Source organism: Leptonychotes weddellii, chromosome X (assembly GCF_054177405.1).
Source record: "Leptonychotes weddellii isolate Sample4059 chromosome X, ASM5417740v2, whole genome shotgun sequence".
Lineage (NCBI taxonomy): Eukaryota > Metazoa > Chordata > Mammalia > Carnivora > Phocidae > Leptonychotes > Leptonychotes weddellii.
Window position 1 is genome coordinate 35,092,265 of NC_138385.1, and position 16,852 is coordinate 35,109,116.

The following is a 16,852-nucleotide window of genomic DNA, read 5'->3' on the forward strand; positions in this document are numbered from 1 at the left end:
CCCAATGGCCAAAGCAAAGGGGAGACACGGACGGCACACCCTAGAAGAAAGCAGTAAGGGGCGCCTGGGTGGCTCAGTCGGTTAAGCGTCTGCCTTGGGCTCAGGTCATGATCCCAGGGTCCTGGGATCGAGCCCCGCATCGGGCTCCCTGCTCAGCTGGGAGTCTGCTTCTCCCTCTGCCCCTTCCCCCTGGCTTGTGTTCTCTCTCTCTCTTTCTCTATCTCTCTCTCTCGCTCACTCTCTTTCTGTCAAATAAGTACATAAAATTTAAAAAAAGAAGAAAGCAGTAAGTGGGCATTTTTAGTAGTTCCAAGTCTTGAGTCAAATAAAAGTGAGGTCCAAACAGGGCCTTTATAATGTTTCTGCTGTGCTCAGAGGAAGAAATGGCAATGGGCCACTCCACAAGGAAAATTCTGAATGTTCATTCCAGATATAGGGTTCCCATCGGAATCTCACCAGAATGGACATTTATTGTCCCCGTCCATCTGTTCTGCCCCCCAGGGAAGCTGTATTCTATTTCCATAACTGCACTTCAGGCTCTCCGGCTCCTCCCCCGACCCTGCCACTCATTATGGTAACTGCACCCACCTGACTTCTTTTTTTTTTTTTTTAGATTTTATTTATTTATTTGAGAGAGAGCAAGAGTGAGAGAGATTGCAGAGGGAGAGGGAGAAGCAGGCTTTCCGCGGAGCAGGGAGCCCGATGTGGGGCTCAATCCCAGGACCCTGGGAGCATGACCTGAGCCCAAGGCAGACGCTTAACGGGTTGAGCCCCCCAGGCGCCCCCCCACCTGACTTCTGATGGTCACAGGCAGCCAAGGCTCTCTGTTATGTCGGAGCTCTACTGTCCCCACTGCTACGGTGAGCCTGGCCCCGTAGTGGACACTCCCCCTGGCAGGCCTGACTGTTGAAGAGAGCCAACACCGACTTTCTTAGAGGTGCTAGTGCCCCTCTCACCAGCTCATTTCTCATCTTTGCGACGTGGCGTATCCTGTGGCTTTCTGTTGAGTTTTCCAGGCCTGATTAGTATATCCACTCGAGGACGCTCACCTCTGAATCTTTTTATCCCCACTTCCTCGATTGCCCCAGCAATGCTGGCATTCCAACCTCACTTAGCATGGATCCTCACTTGTTCTGTACTTCTAGGAGCTACCCCAGGAGTGAGTTTGTACCATTTCTTGTGGTCCCTGCCGGGGTGTTAAATCCTATATTCCAGGAGAGTGTTCCCACATTGAGAAACTCACTTTTATCCAATGTTATAGTCTAGCTCCCTCGATCAAGCGCTCGCAGAATCCAGTTCCATGTGACTTTTTCCAGCTTCTGCCAATCCATGCTGGCTAGATTTTGCGGCTTCTTGGGGGCATAGTCACTTTCCTCCTTTATCAGGCCTAGCAAATTCAGGCTGTGCCTTAACCCTCCTTATAGGCTTAGTGGCCAGGAGGGAAAGTGAGTGCACACATTGCCTTGTGGAGCAGAAATTCTGCATCATCTCCAAGCAAGAGGTGAGGAGATTATCAGAAGGGAAGTCAGATCAGTTCTGTAGACAAATCTGGGGATTCAAGATTTTGGTGGCATCAATCTAGATAGCCCCAGACCGAGTGTCAGGGTCCTATGCTTTCCCAGGAAGCATTCTGATTTTGGCATTAGCAAACTTGGATCCATTGGGAGTTTAAGCTTTCTTGGGAGCTCGATAACTACTGCCTTCTATTGGGCTTAGAGCTCCTATTTCCCCCCTATTGCTCAAACAGTTGCTATATCACACCAGATCGTATGTTCCCTTCTACCAGTAGGCCATTCCAGTTCACCCCCTGGTGAAGCTCTTAATAATAATAGGACTGCCACCTTGTGGCAGGGGGCTATCTGTGATGCGGTCCTGACTGCCAACCGGGCAGTGAGTGACCTAGCTCCCAAATTGCATCTACGCACCAATTTCTTGGATAAATCTCCGTTTCAAGTGTCATAATTTGAGTTCCCCAGGAAACGGACTGCAAGATAGATTGTAGCATGCAGGATGCTTACTTACTAATAGGTGTCTTTTGGATTAGCAGCTGTGGAAGGAAGCCGGTTAGGGCAGAAGGGAAGTAGAGGTGCACTGCAGACCCACCAGCAGCCTCAGCCAACCCCACAGAGAGATCTGGAGTTAGAATGACCCTTTGGAATTGTCCCAAGTAGGGCTGAGATGGTCAAGCCTTTCATACCCCTTCTTTGGTCCGACACCGTGGGCTGCCTCAGAAAACTTGGTTACCTCGAGTGAGGCAAGTCTCTGTACCTCGGCAATCCCTGAAGGGGCTGACAGCTCAAGTCGGCTTGCCAACAGTGTTCTCAGCAGCTCAGCCCAGAAAGTCCTTTACCGAAATAGGAGATGGGCCAGCATATCACAGCATCCGCCACAGGTACCAGTTCTTCGCCCTAAAAATTGCCAGTGAAAAGTAAAGAATCGAGCATTTATCTTGTCCTTCCTATAGGAATTATATTTCAGAGTAACCAACCAAACAGCCGTGGTTGAGGGTGAGCTCTCTACAGAAGGATCCAGTTAATACATGACAAGAACTTATGGATTGCGGTTTTGCAACTCTAATAAAATTTTTTTTCAGACAACTGAACATCGATTGATGAGACCATAATATGAAAGGCCGATGGGGAACTTTATAGCAGAATATTCAGGCTGCCTCCACCTGAACCCACTGATCAATCTGAATATCATTAAGTATTGGATCGTATATACTTCCTGATGTGATGAAATAGGAAGTCTTTAGCACTGTCTATGAGCATTCCTGCTTTCAAAAAACCTTTGTGCTAGAATCTAATGAAGGCTTTAGAGCTAACTCATGATTCACTTATTCCTCTAACAAAAGGAGCAAGCTAAATGGCAATATGAAGAAGCAAACAGACAAATGAGAACGTAGGGCATTCAACAGTACGAGGGACTGGGTTTCTTCAGCAACTCAATAGCATGAAGTAAAAGAGGGGAGACTGTTTTAAATTAAAGTAGATTTAAGACAAATACCCCGTGCAATGTGTGCATCTTGTTTGGATCTAGGTTTAAACAAACCAAATGTAAAACGGCATACTTTTGAGATAACTGAGGAGATCAGGATATGGACTGGTACTAGAGGATATCAAAGAGTTGTTATGAATTTTGTTTAGTGTGAAAGTGGCATCGTGGTTATGTTTTTTTAGAAAAGTGTCCATATTTTTAGAGGACACTGACATATATGGGGTAAAATGATATGATGTTTGAGATTTGCTCTAAAATGCTTACAGCAATGAAACAGAAGAAGAAAAGAATATATAAAGAAGGTCTGGCAAAGTCTTGATAATTTTTTAATCTGAGTAATAAGTATATAGGGATTTGTTATATCATTCTCTGTACTTTTGTGTATTTAAAAAAATTTTTTTAGGATACTAAAAAAAAGGGACAAATGCAAAGAACCCAGTGGGAGGAAAATGATGCTCAAAGGATATAAACAGGCACTTACAGAAAAGGAGATTCAAACGTACAACAAACATTTCAGCTTCACTGGTAGTTGGGGAAATGCAAACTAAAACAATAAGGAGAGGGGCGCCTGGGTGGCTCCGTCCTTAACTTCTCAGGTGCCCCATATTGGGCTCCCTGCTCAGCGGGAAGCCGGCTACTCCCTCTCCCACTCCCCCTGCTTGTGTTCCCTCTCTGTGTCTCTCTCTGTCAAATAAATAAATAAAATCTTAAAAAAAAACAATAAGGAGAGCCTACCTTTTATTCAAAAAATCCACAAGAAGTTAAAAGAGCAGGACCAGATATCTAGCACTATGAGCATGGCAAAATAGCTGACTTGCTGGGAGGGCAAATTGCTTCCATCTTACAATATTTATTAAGAGTAAACCACGCACGTGCTATTAGGCAACAATATTCTGTAGAAATTATAGTACCAGAAATTAATGATCTATACATGAGGATGTCTGAGGCAGCACTTTTTGTGTTGTCAAAAAAAAAAAAAAAAAAGTTGAAAACCTGAGTTATCCTAGAAGGATGGTCAAATAAATTATGGTTCATCCATACCAGGGAATGTTATAGTTTTTAAAATTAAAAAATTTTTTTTCTATAATCAAAGAGTGTAGGTGTAATAGCACAAAAACTAGAAAATACAAATAAGAAAAATAAGAAACAAATTTATAGTTCCAGACCTGGAGATATCTCGGAATACGTCATTTCAAGTGTTTTTCATTGTGTGTGTATATGCATGCATATGTATTATGTATGCGTGAATATATATATGCATATATATACTTGTTTTTCCAATAAGAGATATCACGTTACACATGTAACTTCTTGTTTCTTTCATTCCTTCATGAATATTTTCCACATCAATAAATATTCATCTACAAACATGGCCTTTAAGATCTGCATATAGTATTCCTTTTCATGCGTACTCCATAACTTAACCAATCCCGTATTAGGGGGCATGTAAGTGCATTCCAATGTTTTCTTTTATAAACATCTCCCTGTACACTCGCAAAGCTTTGAAGATGATTTCCCAATTGCCTTCCAGAACGTTCTGGGTGCTTCTGGAGGCACTGGAGCCAGCATAATCAAAATGCTTTCCCATCACGCGAGCCTGCTATCTTTGCAGATAGCAAAACTGTAGTCTTTCGAACTTGTAAGACTTGTCTTATCCTGCCCGTTAGTCATGCAGCTGGGACTCCGTTCCAGAAATCCCTACACCCTCTCCCTCCTCTTGCTTCACTCCCGCCCCTCCCCACGCGCCCGCCCCCTCCCTCCCCCCCGCGCTTTCCCGCTCGGCGGCCGGGCCTATGGCAAACGCCAAGAATTAATTAGGGGCGGGGATCAAGGAGCGGCTGTCAGGAGGTCGCCATATTTCTGTACGGCCCTGAGGCCGCCCCGGCAGGCAGTCGGTGGGTCGGGAGAGGTGCTGACAGGGCGGGGCCGCCGCTCGGCTCTGCCGGCCTCACCCCTCCCGCCCGGGACAGGTGGCTGGAGCGCGCCCCGCCCCCGCCAGCTGCGGGTGGGAGCGAGGGAGGGCCAGCCCCGGACGGCCGCCGCCAGCTGCGAGGGAGAGGGAGAGAGGGCCAGTCCGGGACGGCCGGGCGAGGAGTCCGGCGGCAGCAAACGAGTATCGTGGCGGCCAAAAAAATGCTCCTGTACCGAGGGGCCCCCGCGGGCCCTGGCGCGCCGGCAAGCGGGCTGGCCCGGCCGGGCGGCGGCCCACAGGCCTTCGGGATCCGCCTGAGCACGGTAGGTCGGGGGCCCGAGGGGGCGGACGCGCGCGCGCGGGCCCCGGGGCTGCGGGGGGCGCGCGGGGAGGGCCCGGCGGGCCGAGGCCTCACGCGGGACGGGACCTTCTCTCGCCCCCAGATGAGCCCCCGCTACCTACAGAGCAACTCCAGCAGCCACACGCGACCCTTCAGTGCCATCGCGGAGCTGCTAGGTGAGTGGCGAGGGCGGGCTTGGCCGCGATCGCCGGAGGCAGTGGTGCCAACGTGGTGCCGCGGACGCGAGAGGAATGCGCGGAGCCGCGCGGGGCGGGCCGGGGCTGGGGTGGGGGCGTCGGGACCGGCCCCGGCTCCGCAGGCGGAGGAGGGGGACGGCTCTCCGGCCAGGGGGACGAGGTCCCGCGGATAAAGCTGAGGAAACAAGGTGTGTCCAAAGAGTTCGGACGCCCGTGTGGTTTTTCTCTCTGGATCGTGATGTTCCGGGCACTTTAGGATAGCTTAGTTAATAATCAAAAGGAGATGCATAAAAATATCGGGCCCCGAGGCAGCTGGGCACCGCAGGGACTGGCGACCGACGGAGGGCGCCAAGCTAGCAGAGGGGCATTGTGGAGGACCCGGCAGGGTCCCGAGGAAAGGTCTGGAAAACGGACTTCTTTAACTTTTGGGACCAGAGAGTCTGGGAATGATGGGACATCTTTTAAGAGATGACACGAGTGCATTTGGCTCCCTGCGACTGCGGAGGGCTGGGTCCGTGGTCCACGAGCGCCCTCACACCGCTGGAATGAATACTGAGCCCTTAACCTCTCGCTCCACCGATGTTTGCTTTTAAAGCGTTTTCAGTTGATCCCTTGAAGCCAAGTACACCAGCTTTTGCAGTAGTGTGCTAAATACTGTGTGGAAAGCAAAGAAGAAAGGCATTCCCGGACAAAATGCAGCACACACAGCACACTGTAAATGTTTCAGACATGGAAAGAAGGGAGAGACGGTTATGGGACGAGGTAGCACCGAACAAAATCTTGAAAAGTGGTTTGCAAGCTCGCCAGATGAGCCCCAGCCCCTACTGAAGCAATTGCTGTGGCCATTCAGTGTGAGTTACCTTGAGCAAGAAGTCAGCAGGCAGCAGGAGGATCAGGAGAGTTACTGGGAAGGGTGATAGAGAACTTTGATGATTAATTTCACCATCACAAGAATGCTTACATTGTGTATGACTGTTCTTTTGAAGGTGCAAGAAAAAAAAGTGACTTCGACACACTTTGAATCCTAGAGGACAAGGACTGTATCTTTAAGGGTTTGCACCATGCTTTGAGCGAAACTTTGCTGGGTGGAACCAGACCTCTGTGTGTGTAACTCTCAAAAAAAAAGAAAAAAGAGAAAAGTAACAATTTACTTAGGGGGAAATGGGAGTCGGAGGTGTGTTATTCCCTCACAGCTGTGCTTTGCAAAACAACGTATACTGATGCTGTGCTGTGTACTGAACTTTAGAGGTGACTTGAAGAGTGTGTTCTGTTTGTAATTTTCAATATACTATATTATTTTTGTCCCGAGCATTAAATTAAGGAACCTAAACCTGGTCCAAGATGTCTCCTATGAGTGCAAGTGTGTATGTGTATTAATTTACATAGACACACATGCCTGCACACATGCATAGGGAAACACAGATTTTAAAACCAAATCACAGCTATTTGTGGTAATATTAACAGTAGGAAGAAAAGGAGAGCAGAGGGTTAACTGGTAACCCAAAGCTTTAGGTTTTCTCTCAATTTTTTTCTCCTCCCCTTATGCATTAATTTTCTAGTGAATCATTCATTCAGTGAATATTTATGGAGCATTCACTGCGGGCAAGGCCACCATGGTAGGAACAAAAATGAATACAACATAGATTCACTTTTCTAGTAGGGGGGAGAGAAAACTTGTACAGAAGGTTTATGCATTGTATAACAGCAAAATGGAAAGTGATATATCAGCGAAGATCTACGGATCGAGTGCTGCGGGAGTTCAGAAGAAGGAGGGATGACTTCCAGCTTACCAGGAGGAGGAGAGCTAGGAAAGGCTTTGTAGAGGAGGTGACATTTGAGCTGAGATTTGAAGGATTGGGACATGTGGATACGGGTGTGGGGAGGGGAGGGCATTCCAGGCAAAAGAAACAACTGCATGAACAAAGGCATGAAGAATACTGAGTCGCTGAGTTTCATTAGAGCGTGGAGTTTACAAATAGTTACGACTATAAGTCCTTCGATTATAAAGCTCCGGCACATTTTTAACTTTACCCTTTGAGGTATTATATGGCATTATTATAATTAATATTATTATATGTCATTATTCTCATCCTGCAGATCAAGATCTGGAGGCTCAAAGAATTTAACTGACTCTTCCAAGGTTACATGTCTAGTAAGTGGCAGGTCCAGGACTCAAGCGCGGGTCTTTTTACTCCCAAGTACCACGTAGGTCATGAGGTTAGAAAGGCGGCCCGGGACCGGGATGTGACTGGGAGGCCCAGGTATTTGGCCTTTTAGTCTGAAGCTTTCTGAGCAGGGGAAAGTCCTGATCATAGCTGGGCTTCAGGAGAGTTAATCTTGCAGTAGTGTAAAAGATGGATTGGAAAAGCGAGAGAGCCATGACTTTGAAAGACTGGTTGGGAGGTTAATGTGATAATCCAGATGAGAGGGAATAAATTCTGTAAACTGAGAAAGTGACAGGGAGAATAGAAAAAGCTAGATGTGAGAGAGCTTAGGGATGCATAGGGTAAGAGAGAGTGAGGGATAAAAAATGATTTTCCAATTTCAAACTTGTGGTCATTTGAATGCTGGCTCTGTGTGTGTGTGGGCAGGGGGGAACAGGAGAAGAATAGGCTTGTGTTGGAAGGTGATGACCTTAATTTTAGACAAGAATGCTTTTAGGTACATGCAGGATGTCTGTAGGGCAGCAGCTTGGCCCTGGCGGCCTTGGAGGAATCCACACAGGCTGTCCTCCTGGAACAGGAGAGGATGGGAGGCTTGTAAAGTGCCACCTGGAAGCTACCTCCCACTTGCCATCCTGTCTGTCCGGGGAGGCTGTTACGGGACAGTTTTCTCATTGCAGCCTAGGTTCTGATGAGCTCTGAGGCTTCATTCAGTTAGAGTGCTTTTGTAGAAGACCAGGGGTCAGGTGGACCAAGTCAAGGGTTAAGATAGATTCCCTGGGATCTGGTTTCTCATGTTCTTGCCTAAGTGGGGGGTGGGGAGGCAGAGATAGGGTCCTTCCCCTCCAGGTAGCGTGGGCCAAGATAGGAGAGAGAAGACTCCTTGGGATCTGGTAGCACGTGGGATTGTATGGGCCAGGTTAGGGGGATAAAGACATTCCAGGATCTGGTATGCAGCTCAGGCCTCCGTGGTGGGGTGGGGGGAGAGGAGCGGGGTGGGGGAGAGGAGCAGGGGTTCTCAAGGGTTCTCCCGCTGTCCTACCTGTCTGCAGGCTGGGCGGGCTGGGATAGCATGTGTTACAAGTTGATACATTTTCGGAAGGTTAAGCAGCAAGAGAGAGGATCAAAACCAGCCACCAGATTGGGGCCTTATTATTATACGTTCATTTGTTGAGGCTGAGGGAAAGGCCACTTCAAACTGAAAATAAGTGTAAAGCTGGGCTTGCTACCACCCGCTGCTGTCTCGCTCCATGCTGCTGGAGCTGACCCTGGCCGCTGGGGCGCCCCCCCCCCAGACTCCAGCTGCTTCTGGCAGCTACCTTGTAACTCCCGGAGTGCCTGTGTTAAAACCCTCCGGTATGTTTCCGTAAAAAAAAAAAAAAAAAAAGCATCTAATAATGTTTGGGCAAAATTTGCAGTAAACAGGAAAGAAAGAAAAGTGATTTTGTGAGCTGATTCATTGACTATGCTGTTACATACACTTAGAATTGGGATGGATATGTGTTATGTGCTTGAGTTGTCAATGTTCATAAAATGTTAGACTTCCTCCTGTGTTCAGAGTTTTCAAAACAGAAATGATGCCCTGGCCATTGACACAGTAAAGGTGTCAGTCTCAATGGCCCTGGCTTTCTGCCAGCAAGAGTGACTGATAAGTCCTAAAACAATTCAGGGCCTGCTTGCCAAGTGGTTTCTTGAAACAATGTAGGCAGCTTCACAGTGCTGAATCCTTTTGTCAGTTCCAGAAAAAAAACTGCCTCTCACACAAAGTAAAACACTGTATTTCTGATAAAGCCTTTATTGCACGTCAAACTTACAGTTCCTGCCAAAAGTTGGCCCACTTGATTTTCCACATGACACAAGGCTTTGGCCCCACCTAGTCCTTAAAGATCGACCCTACCAGACCTCTTCATTCCCTTCTGGGGCTCTTGGTGATGGCTTACTACTGTTCAGATTTTTCGGCTTACAGTTGGTAATGATTTTATCAATGGACACGGGCAACACCACTCTGGCCCTTGAAATCGATCCGTGTCTCGTTTTCATTGCGGGACATTCCACACATCCAAGTGGTTGTAACCGAAACTGTTGATTATATTTTGAATATGAGTAATATTTCTCTTGCTTGTAAGGGATGTTCCCAGCGGAGAACTGCCATGATTTGGACAGTGGTGGCAGGACAAGTACACACCTGGCGTGCTCTCAGCCCAGCCCTGTGGTATCCGTGAGGTGGAAGGCTGCCAGGGGAAGGGAAAGGGGGTGGAAGGCAAGGTCTCTGGCTTGATTAAAGAGCTAGTAGGGACAGGAGCGCTTAGGGAACCCATCAGACACATGGTAAACCTGCCCTCCCACTCAGGCCAGCAAGTCCTGATGAGACTGTTGCAGTCCGTGTATCCGTGACTGACAGTCGTGTGACCTGGGGTCTGGGGCATGAAGATGTGTCTACTAGACATTGCCCCCCGACTGGGGGGGTTGTGGACTTTGCACAGATGTTAGAATGTGGTTCTGTCTGGTGCCTTCAGAGTCTTAAATGATGAGCCCATTATGAAGACGGGACTCAGGAGGAATCGTGGAACTTTACCTACAGTTTTTTCTTTTTCTGCTTTAATTCTACCTTCTCTATTTAATGAGGGTGGGACAGCTTCACCTGTAAGACTATGACAGAGTACTTAAGCCGAATCCCTCCCCCTCTGTAAGCATGCTTCTTAGCATTCACTGGGATCCGGGCGGGCAATTAAATGTTTCGGTTTGAACTGCTAACTCTTTCAGTGCCTCTTAGGCCGCAAACAGGGGTGGTGATGTAAAAAAAAAAAAAAAAAAAAAAAATTAGAAAAGTAGAAAATAAAATGTTCACGGATGCCCTGTAATGTGTGCAGTATGCACTGAAATTGCAGATTCAACTCTTCTCCATAGCCACCCTCTACTGTATGTGTTCATGAGCAGCAAAGTGCTAAAAGACAAGAAAGAAGTAATAAGATGAAAATGGAGCCAAACGCTTTGTGTAGAGGAGTTATTTTCCCCACAGACCCTGAAATGTGAAGGGAGAAAGGCAGACTGCAGTTTGTTATTATATGCAATCTAGAAATCAGCTTCATAACCCCGTCTGCAGTTGTTATCTATTGTTCCCAATAACCCAGTAAGCGCACTACCATCAAAGCTCCCTGCCCACCTTTGGGGACATGCACTTGAAGGGAATAAAAGCTAGTTTCTGTGTCTTGGGGCACTGAACTAGAGATTTTACTGAAATACGAGAAAAAGGGATCTAATATCACAGATTTCTACCTTTTGCAGATAATGCTGTAGATCCAGATGTATCCGCCAGGACCGTCTTTATAGATGTTGAGGAGGTCAAGAATAAATCTTGTTTGACCTTTACTGATGATGGATGTGGGATGACACCTCATAAACTACACCGAATGCTCAGGTAAAAGTGTCTTCATTCTTTTCCTCTTGTCTTGAGTTCATGAACTCTGCTTAGGGCTTCATAATTTTTTTTAATATTTTCCTTTCCCTTTATTCATTCAGCAAATATTTATTGAGCATATATTATGTGCCAGGACACTGGTGATGCAATAGACACTATTCTTGCCCTCATAGAACTTATGGTTTAGTTGGCAATTCAGACAGTGAAGCAGTAATTATAATAAAAAATGGTAAGCATGCTAGAAAAGCATAGGATGCAGTGGGGACCAGCAGGGGAACCAAATCTGATCCAGGAAGTCAGACAAAGCCTCTTAGAGGAAGTGATATTTAAACCGAGATCTGAGGGTGAGTAGTAGAATTTAACAAGGTAAAGGAGCCGGGGGCAAGGGTTGAGGGTTCAGGCAGAGAATAGCAAGCGTAAAGATCTGCAGGCCTTCGCTGGCCTGAGACCTCCTCCAGATTATATTAGCCTGAACCCACTCTTAGATCCGAAGTATTGCAGTTGGGATGATTTGTGGGTTAGGACCATGAATATACGTGGGTATAACCAAGCCCCATTAACGATAAATAGAAGGCATTCATACGCATAATCTTTGAAAGGTTTCACAATAGAATGGCAAAATTAGGGAATTTTCTCTTCTAACTGCTGAAGCTAGTGATAGAGATTTCTATTGCCACTCTCAGTTCATTTAATTACTTTGAAAGATTTGTAGTTGAGAATGTAAGTTTGTACTTGATTATCTCCACGTATCACTCAGTAAAAGATGAGTGTTTCCTCAACTGCTTCCTTTCCTCTTCTTTTTTTAGCAGGTGAGGTTAATTACTCTCCATGTGGCTTCCTGAACTAGTGTGTGAAGCATGAGTAACAATGGAAGAGGGGTTCTGTGGAAGAGGGAGAGGACTCTGAACTATAAAAATGGAAAAACGTTCATTTGGTTGTAGTTCTCTTTAAACTTATTCTAATTCTATAACCCTGTTTACAGGGAAATCCCTTTGATCCATCAAAGAAAAGAAATGAAATTTGGGCATTAACCAATTAAATTGCATTGTTTTACCCCTCGGCAGTCTGTGTACCTTGTGTCTCAGACCCTCATAATTAGAGGAATGTTCAAGGAAAGCTTCTGGAAGTGAGAGAAAGATGTGGCCAGTATGTTGGTGAAGGTATGGAGTTGGCCCTATCTTTTAATTTATAGCATTACTTTTAGCTCCTCAAGTTAGTATTTTATATTAAAAAATACAATTTTAGATGGGATGGAACCAAAACATTGATATGTCTAATTATGTATTCATGTTTCCCCTAAAATCACTTATTTCATGTATGTATTCATTTTTTCCCCTAAAATCACTTATTTCTTTAGTAATTCCTTCCAACCACACTTTATCCCAGTGACATGGGTGTCAGATAGTGGGCCCAGCAAATCTTAGTGCCTTCCATTTTGTCTGTGGAACCTCATCTATGAAAGTCGGTGCTTATAGTTACAAGGCAAGAGAAAAGAGGGGGATGGTTTCAAAATAATCACAACCATTTTTGTTCCAGATTCATTCAACAAATTTTTACTGAGCACCTATGTGGAAGTCACTGAAGATAAAGTGGTGAACCAGATAGACATCCTTGCTCTCAAGGGGCTGATGGTTTAGTGAGAAGGATAGAAAAGAACTGACTAGTAATACAACTAAATAGGTTATCTCACCTAGTGGTAAGTGCTATGAAGGAAGACTACAGTTTCTATGAGAGTATATAGTGGAAGGATCTAACCTAGTCTAGGGAGTCAAAAAAAGATCCCCTGAAAACGTGGCATTTGAATTGAAATATGAAGAATGAGTATCATCTGTTCATAATTTTGTTCCCTCCCCAAGGAATAAAACAGCAAAACAGGCAGAAACTTATTTAGCCATAGCATTTTTTGGCATTATCATACCAAATATCTTTCCCACTAATTTGAGCTGGGCAATTGTTCTTCATATGAAAAACTAATTTTAGAGAATTTTTTAATGAGTCTTGGGTTAATGTATAGTATATGTACCAGATTTTTTTTTTAAAGATTTTATTTATTTATTTGAGAGAAAGAGTGAGAGAGAGAGAGAGCACAAGAGGGGGGAGCGGGAGAGGGAGAAGCAGACTCCCCGCTGAGCAGGTAGCCTGATGCGGGACTCGATCCTGGGACTCCAGGATCATGACCTGAGCCGAAGGCAGTCGCTTAACCAACTGAGCCACCCAGGTGCCCGTATATGTACCAGATTTTATTTGTGGTCCTATCTTAAACTTGAATGAGCTAGAAAGTCCCATTTATTTAAAAGTTCATTTAATCCAATCCTAACTCCTGGCCATGGATTCCATTTACCACAATTTTGTTATAAATAATTGAACTTTAGAGGTAGCTTTGAAAATTATTAAGTATGTTCATTTTTCTGGATTTGGTTAGGGACATATTACTTTTGTATAATAATAGAGGTAATTATGCAAAATGTTTAAGCCCACTGAAATTCTGCTTCACCAATAACATTCGTAATAATCCTTTCCACATTTTCCAACTCTTCTTGCTACTCTTCCTATTTCCAGGCTAATAGAATAGTTATCTAATTGCAGCAAGTTTCTCCCATAAATACAAAATCCCAATGAAAATCAAATTAAGAAGGAAAAGCCTATCATTAAATTCCTTTAAAGTCCACAATGAATTCTCTTTAGCTTCTGGGGCTGGTGTGAAGCAGCTAGTCGAGATGTCCAGCTAGCTGTCGTTCTCTGCAAGATAGAAAACCTCTTCCAAAGGTCAAGGATTAAAAAGAGCCACAGATCCCTGGATTAAAGGTATTTGCCACCTCTGCTCAGAAGTGCATTTCCTAGTAGGTCTGTTCTTCTGAAACAACAGCCAGAGAATAACTGTGCTTAGCAGTGTTCCATTGTTTTTTTTTTTTTTTAAAGATTTTATTTATTTATTTGAGACAGAGAGAATGAGAGAGAGAGAGCACATGAGAGGGGGGTGGGTCAGAGGCAGAAGCAGGCTCCCTGCCGAGCAGGGAGCCCGATGCGGGACTCGATCCAGGGACTCCAGGATCATGACCTGAGCCGAAGGCAGTCGCTTAACCAACTGAGCCACCCAGGCGCCCGTTCCATTGTTTTATATTCCATATTACGTCACCAGTATATCTAGGAAACAGCACTGCCTGCCCTCGTGTGTCCACGGATTCGCTGAGGTGTGTTTCATTGGTCAGGGTCCCAATTTAAATTGATCTCCTTGGATTCTAGAATCTTGACATTTTAAGGAACTTGGGAGTGAGCTGCTATCTCCCTGCATTCCACTCAGAGAGCTGGTATTCAGCCCCCCTGTCCCCCCTGGTGTGTAAACACTGCTGTCTCTTACACGAAAGGATAGAACAGGACTTAACTTAGGGAAGCTGCCTGTCCAAGCCAAGAGATCTCTGGAAAATTAGTGAGCTCTACCAAGCTATGTAAAATGCAGCCCTACAGTTCTGTTCTTCATTGTGAGGGCTTTTATACTCCGTAGTTATTTGATCGGGGTCTGGCATCCGTTCCACAATTTTCCGTTAAATAGAATACCTAGCACAGGAATGTAGATGGAATAAAAGAACACATGGGATGGGTTAAGTGGAACCTAACAACAACAACAACAACAAAATCCAGTGCTTCCGGCTCCTCTCTTCTCATTTTTCTTACCCTTTTCCATGTCTGGTTCTGGCTCTGAGCGATTACTTAGCTTCTCAACCTAATGTAGTCATTGGGTCTCTCCAGACTAAGTAACACCATGGGGATTTATACTTACAAAGGGAAAAGGGGGTGGTGTTAGATGGCAGAAGAGTCAGGAATGGCTGGGAAATTAAGGGAATTGAATAGATTCTCCCTATTTTCACCACTTTCCCTTACCCACAGAATTGAAGCTTGTGGGGCACTAGAGATGGTTTGAGTCCAAATAACCATATAGATTCATTTCGTGTGATAGGTAAGAATAGTATTTATGAGGAGCCCTGAGTTTTAGGTACAGCATTCGATCTGAAGTAGAGGTAGAAGAGAGCCCAGGACAGTTCTCCGAATGACTTCTAGAGTTAGTTTAAAATTAAGGTTTAAATGCTACTTTATAATTTAAAATATATTGTACAGACAGTATATAATTTAATCCTCCTAACGACTCCCATCTTTTCTAGGCACTTCTTACACAAGAGGATTAGGAATGCCTGAATTTCACCAGCTTCTATAAGTTTATTTCCCGGATTACTGAGGCCCATAGACGGCAGAAACTCAATGATCTTTTGGTATTTTCCAAGGAACTGCTGCCCTAGAAATTACCTTTTACCATGGTTAGATTTATCTGTTGGATATACAAAGCTCCTAGGAAGTGTCTAGAAGGACATAATGGTTTTATTGTGTGACACTTTGAAATAGAAAATTACAAGCTGGTCCCTCTTTCTTAGGGAGTAAGCACAAGCCACAGCCTTCAGGAAGTAGAAACCAGGCACCTCAGCCCTGTTCCAAAGAGTAAGAGCCAAGGCCAAGCCGCTCAGCCGTGGCAGATAGAGTGTCTCTTTTATTGATACTGGAGAAGCATCTAATCTGTAATCCTTCCTTAGACTGTAAACCATGAAGGCAAGAATCATGTCTTTTCTTTTACTATTAACATTTGCGTCTCCGGCGCTTAGTACAATGCACAGCACATAGTAGGGACTCGGTAAATATTGATTGAATGAATGATAGCGTACGACATTGTACACTCTGTCTGGAGAGAAGCGGTCCTTAAAATTAGTTTTATTTGTGGTGAGAGAAGACCTATGAGGGAAGCCAATCACTGTTTTCTGGATTTTGTATCTTTCATTTTTTTTGGTTCTGTTATTCTGTTGTGTGTTTGAATGGGGAATCTAAGCGAGGGAAAGGCCCTGGCGGCACAGATTGTCGAGGTGACGCAGTGAAAGGTCCCTAATAAAACGAGAGAGACCTCATACTGCAGCTGCCTGCCGATATTCAGCGAGGGACATACCTATTTTTATCCCTTGGCCACATTCCAGTGAACTGTCCCAGCAGATGGAGCAGAGGTTAAGAATTGGAAGGGTTATCCTCTGGGGGGAGGGTTGAAATTGTTAAGATGTATAACCTCTGGCTTTTCAGGTTTCTAGAGGGTGATCTAGATCTTGTACTTCTGACCAGCGCCGCTACGCTATGGGTTCCTTTTGTGACCCGCGCTCGGGCGCACTCTGAGCTAACCACCCTCTTCACCCTGCCCTAACCTCGCCATTAGCAGTCAGAGCCATTGCATCTCGACAGGAAGGGCAGCTGCCCACGGCCTCCTGCAGTTCTCCCTGTTAGTCAGCAGGAAGAGGCCATCTTGACGTTCGCCAGGTGCGACTCTCTGGTGGCGGAGGTGTCTGTGTGCGCACACCAGCCACGCAGGAGAATCCGGGCCGTCACCTCAGGGTAATTTCCTGTGGTTCTCACGTAATGGTTTTGCCCCGAGGTACCGAAAGGAAGAAAGAAGGAGTGACTTTTTATAAGTGTGTTTCATTCGTAAGCCGTTCTGCCTGTCTTAGGATGCTTTTTACCTTTCTGGTTTCTTTTTTTTTTTTCCTGATTTCTTTTTTCTTGTGTAATTACAGCTTTGGCTTTACAGATAAAGTAATAAAGAAGAGCCAGTGTCCCATCGGGGTCTTTGGTAATGGTTTCAAGTCAGGCTCCATGCGGCTAGGAAAGGACGCTCTTGTCTTCACCAAGAATGGGGGTACTCTCACTGTTGGACTCCTATCACAGACCTATCTGGAATGTGTCCAGGCCCAGGCAGTTATTGTACCAATTGTTCCATTCAACCAGCAAAACAATATCCTTTCT

General features: G+C 45.4%; 1 protein-coding gene across 11 annotated transcripts in view; it reads left to right on the top strand.

Annotated features, from left to right (window-relative positions):
- Positions 1–4,851: 4,851 nt before the first annotated feature.
- MORC4 (MORC family CW-type zinc finger 4) overlaps positions 4,852–16,852 on the top strand; it is a 64,216-nt gene continuing 52,215 nt past the window's right edge. For 5 of the 11 annotated variants that reach the window (XR_014141235.1, XR_014141236.1, XR_014141237.1 and 2 more), the window contains exons 1-4: positions 4,853–5,232; positions 5,353–5,425; positions 10,894–11,026; positions 16,624–16,841. Coding sequence is in view for 8 of the 11 variants with exons in the window: in XM_081808456.1 (XP_081664582.1) it covers positions 5,131–5,232; positions 5,353–5,425; positions 10,894–11,026; positions 16,624–16,841 (526 nt within the window). In the remaining 3 variants the exon portion in view is untranslated. Of the gene's footprint in view, positions 5,233–5,352; positions 5,426–7,543; positions 7,599–10,893; positions 11,027–16,623; positions 16,842–16,852 lie in introns of those variants that run through there. The other 6 variants (XM_081808454.1, XM_081808457.1, XM_081808461.1 and 3 more) reach the window with 5 other exon arrangements.